General features: G+C 42.0%; 1 gene segment (V, D, J or C); it reads left to right on the top strand.

Moving 5' to 3' along the window:
* The first annotated feature begins 2,757 nt into the window (after positions 1 to 2,757).
* LOC102246066 lies at positions 2,758 to 3,918 on the top strand. The segment is given in 3 exon segments: positions 2,758 to 2,803; positions 2,936 to 3,356; positions 3,915 to 3,918. Coding segments are annotated over 3 exon segments (471 nt in total).
* The last annotated feature ends 743 nt before the right edge of the window (positions 3,919 to 4,661 follow it).

The raw sequence follows: 4,661 nt of genomic DNA, 5'->3' as shown, positions 1-4,661 counted from the left end.
AAATATTTTTATTGATTTCAGAAAGGAAGGGAGAGGGAGAGAGAGATAGAAACATCAATGATGAGAGAGAATCATTGATAGGCTGACTCCTACACACCCATCACAATCCAGGCATGTGCCCTGACTGGAAATTGAACCGTGACCTCCTGATGCACAGGGGATGTGCAACCACTGAGCCATAACAGCTGGGCCCCATTTGCTTTTAGACTAAAGAAAAAGTTCTTAGTATGACCTATAAAAATTTGAATAATTTAGGATGTTGATATTTTTCCAGCTTCATTCCATATGCATGCTCCTAATCTCCTCTTTCTCTCTCTTCTCTTCAATAATATTGGTATTATTTTCTTAAAAGTACCCTGTTCTCCTATATGACTCTTTTACAGCTATTGTTGATGATTTTTTTTTGACTTTTTTCCCTTTTCTAAATTTCTTTCCCTCCCTTCAGAGGAGTAAAATCATTAAGTGCTGCTCATTCTGTACATCTGTACAAGAGTCAGTAACTGAAGGAAGTTTTTGTGCATGCATAGAAACTCAGCTCTGTCTTTCCAAACTTGCAGTTTTTCCTTGCCGTGGTTCTCAACCTTCCTAATGCCTTGACCCTTTAATACAGTTCCTCATGTTGTGGTGACCTCCAATTTGATTGTTACAAATTGAACATAATTAAAGCATAGTGATTATTCACACAAACAATATGTAATTATATGTGTTTTCCAATGGTCTTAGGAGACCCCTGTGAAAGGGTCACGACCCACAGGTTGAGAACCACTGAACTAGAGGCTCAGTCCATGAAATTTGTGCTCTGGTAGGGTCCCTAGGCCTGGCTGGTGATAAGAGTTGATTTGTGAGGTGACCAGCAGGGCCATCAGGGGGACCCTGCTGGCACCCACCTTGGACAGCCTGGGGCTGCCCACTTGTCAGCCCCTCCACCTGCTGTTGTCAGATGCCTCCCTAAGTGGGGCGACCAGCAGGGTGATCTGGGGAGGCCCCCCCAGAACCAGGCCTGGCTGGCCAGGGGCCTGCAGGCTGGGGGCAGCTCTTCTTCTCCCTGGTGGTCAGTGTGCATCATAAAGACCTGTCGTTCCACCAGTAGTTCTGCTGTTGTGGTCTATTTGCATATTAGGCTTTTATTATATAGAATTATTTGATTAAAATATATTTCATATTACTCTGTGGGCTCCTTAATGGCAGGGTCCATGTTTGTATTTCTTGCCCCTGATCCTGAGCACCAAAGTATCTTAGCCATTAGGATCATCAATTCTCCGTCTTTCTTCTTTTTATCCAGTAACTCATTCAACATACTTCATATATTTTAAGCCTTCTCAAAGAACTATGATAATATTGTAGAAAGAGTATAATAAAAAAATAGGTGAGTTTCTCAGTCAGGAGTTCATGGATCTCTGGCAGATTATTGATAGATTCTTGGAGTGTAGAAGAGGTTGGCAAATTATGGCCCACAAGTTAAACCTACTACTTGTATTCTTTACACAAAGTTTTATTGGAAAACTGCATTGTCCACTTATTTATGCATTGACTATGGATGATTTGTGCTGTAACAGCAGAGTTGGGTAGTTGCAAGAAAGACCAAATGACTTCCAAATCAAAGAATTAACTATTTCCCCCTTTACAGAAATAAGTTAGCCAATCCCTGAGGATAGGACTTACATGAGAATACTTGGAGTTTTAGTTTTCATGTAAAACCTGTGAGCCTAAAATGTTTATATTTAACTCCAATTTTTGTGTACATGAGGTACCATGAAATTTAAAAAGTAATCATTATGAGAATTGTCTTTTAAAGACAACTGTACTTACCAGACGTGTTCACTAATTCATTAATTCACTCATTCTTCAGATAGTTTTTGAACACCAGCTATGAACTAAGGGACTGTATATTTTCAGAAACTGCATACTGAGACTCATAAGATTAAGTTTCTGATCTCAAGGGCACCAACTCTTGTTTGAAAAACAGGACACAGATGATTCTAATATACAGCAATGACAGTGATGATATGTATACAAGTAAAGTGGGAAAAGAGATGGGCACTAACTCAGCCTGAAGAGCTGGGTGGGTGCTTTCACAAGAAGGTGGCATGTCAATTGGTTCTTAAAGAATGAATAGAAGTTACTTAGGCAAAGTCAGAGGAAGGAAGGGAGAGTATTCTAAGCAGAGGGGCTCACCCCCTGGTTCAAGGGGACCTGCGGGGGAATATGTCAAGAAGAGAACTTAGATCATGCTTTTTTTCAACTCTCGGTATATACTAAGATGCCTAAAACTATCTTAATACTTGATGTGAACAGACATTAGATGCTGGGACTAGGGAGACTTAAAGGAGCCATATTCCCCTGAACCTTAAAGAGGGCCCTGAGGAATTGCACACTGTCTCACCTACTACACCACTGTGAAGCGTGCAGAAGGTGTTTGGTGCTTCCTTCCTAGAGCTCTACCTCGCACCCCAGCCAGGATTTCCCTTCTATGTCTCCAATTTAAGCTCCACTCCAAGGTAAATATCAAATTCAAAGCAGGCTGCAGGACAGAGGAGAAACCAGGAGAGGGCACTGCTGCCCTTGGGTGGTGGTTTGACATACCTCTTCCATTTCTGAACACACCTTTTTTTCAGTCTGTGACATGAACTTGCAGGGCAGTTTGTCTTGCTTAATACCTGAGCCAAGACTATTCCAATAAGGGACCAAGAGAGTAGAGGAACAGCCCTCTCAGCTTCAGTATTACAAACCAAGACTGCTGCTGCTTCTCCACCAGCCATGCTGTCTTCTTCCTACTTGGGACTTGTGATCTTGTTGATATTGAGTAAGTAACCTTTATTCAAGATGTTGAAGATGTTCTATTCCTTGATTTTAGGATAACTTTTAATCCCTACCATACTGGAGACCATCCCTCTTCACTGCCAATGTAACAAAACCTTTATTTTATTTTTTTTAGGGAGGACCAGTGGAGCCTCAGTGAACCAGACAGAAGGTCCTGTTACCCTCGTAGAAGGGGAATTTTTGACCCTGAAATGCACTTACCAGACTACATATTCAGATTTTCTTTACTGGTATGTCCAATATCGAAACAAAGAGCCTGTTCTCCTCCTGAAAAGCTCATCGGATAATCAGGAGGTGAGCAACAGAGGTTTTCGGGCCAGTCTTGTGAAGACAGACAGCTCTTTCCACCTGAGGAAACCTTCAGTTCAAATGTCAGACTCGGCTGTGTACTACTGCGCTCTGAGAGACACAGTGAGGAAGGCTGCAGAGGAAGTTGAGCACAAACCCAGAGGGACTCACATGGGACTTAAGGGGACCAGCCTGGTTATTCTAGAAGCCACATTGAGCTTCAGTGTCTGTTATCAGGAAACATACAGGTATTTGTCAAGGAAATGGAGACTATGTTTTCCAAATACAAACAAAAATACTTGATGTGGTGAATATATCTACTCACTGAGTTTGTAGGGCACAGCATTCTCTGTTCTTCTGCAGAGTATATCTCATTTTACCCAGTTAGTAAATATAGGTATGATGTTAACATGATGTGGTAGTTTCATTGATTTTCTGTGGTTTTTTAAAGTACATCAATAATTTATGCCAAACCAAAGAAATATCAGGGCAAGTTTCTCATTATCTATACTAGTGGCTCTGTGCCTGAATTCATGCACATTGAAAGGAAATTAATTAGAAGAAATATTTTAATATCGCTATTTGCCCTTTCTCTATTATAGAAGTGTCAACCAAATTCACGATCAACAATGACAGATCAAAACACATGCGTGCCATTGGTGCCAGTGAGAGCTTTATATGTATTGCACATGCACGAGTCAACTTAACCTTTTATAGATATAGAATAAACTTGCTTAATTAGACCTGCTTTCTGATTTAGCTAAACTTTTCCCAGCCCAATGAAACACCCTCAACTTTTCTTTCAGGTAATTGTCAGCAACACATCAGTGAATATCAACATGAAGCAGATTATTATTGTAGATCACTCAGGGAGAACAAAGGGTAAAATATTTAACTGCAGCAGTGTTTGACTATATTCTGCGCAGTGAGAAAACCTGAAGTAATTTTCAAGGTCCACCATTTCTTACTTCTTTTCAGTCGGATCAAGTTTCTAAGCTTTCTAAAACTCCAATTTCCGGCTAATGAAAAGAAAGTACGATTCCACCAAGTCTCCTATCTACCTACTCCAGGACTTCTGTGAGGATCAAATGAGATAAGGCACAGGAAAATGCTTCACAGACATTTGGTTGAATGTAAAATGTTTGCACCTGGCTATAAAGCAAGTCATATTCCTGGGCTGAAGAAACTCCAAGAAGGCTAGTCGCTAGGGAGAGGAAGCCGGGCGTGGCTATGTGATGTCTTTACCCAGCGCCCACAACAACCGTTTCGGGGCTGGGCTGGGCTGTGGGCTGCATTTTGCACCATGGGGTCTTGGCAGCTTTGGCTGCAATTTGGTGGGGTGTCGCTCCGAGGTGGTAGAGGGGCCTGTATCCCACTTGGGGGAAGCTGAGTGTTGCTTTGTCAGCGCCAGGTCCGCGGTGCCATTTCTCTGTAATGGCCAGTGCACGTCACAGAGCTCCTGCGTTGAGGATCTGCTCCCTGGTGGTTAGTGCGTGTGATGACCGGTCGGACGGTTGGAGGGACACTTAGCATATTAGCCTTTTATATATAGA

This window comes from Myotis brandtii, unplaced genomic scaffold, assembly GCF_000412655.1.
Source record: "Myotis brandtii unplaced genomic scaffold, ASM41265v1 scaffold1203, whole genome shotgun sequence".
In the NCBI taxonomy this organism is placed as follows: domain Eukaryota; kingdom Metazoa; phylum Chordata; class Mammalia; order Chiroptera; family Vespertilionidae; genus Myotis; species Myotis brandtii.
Note: the sequence above shows the minus strand (reverse complement) of the source record. Positions and strands in the feature narration are given on the sequence as shown.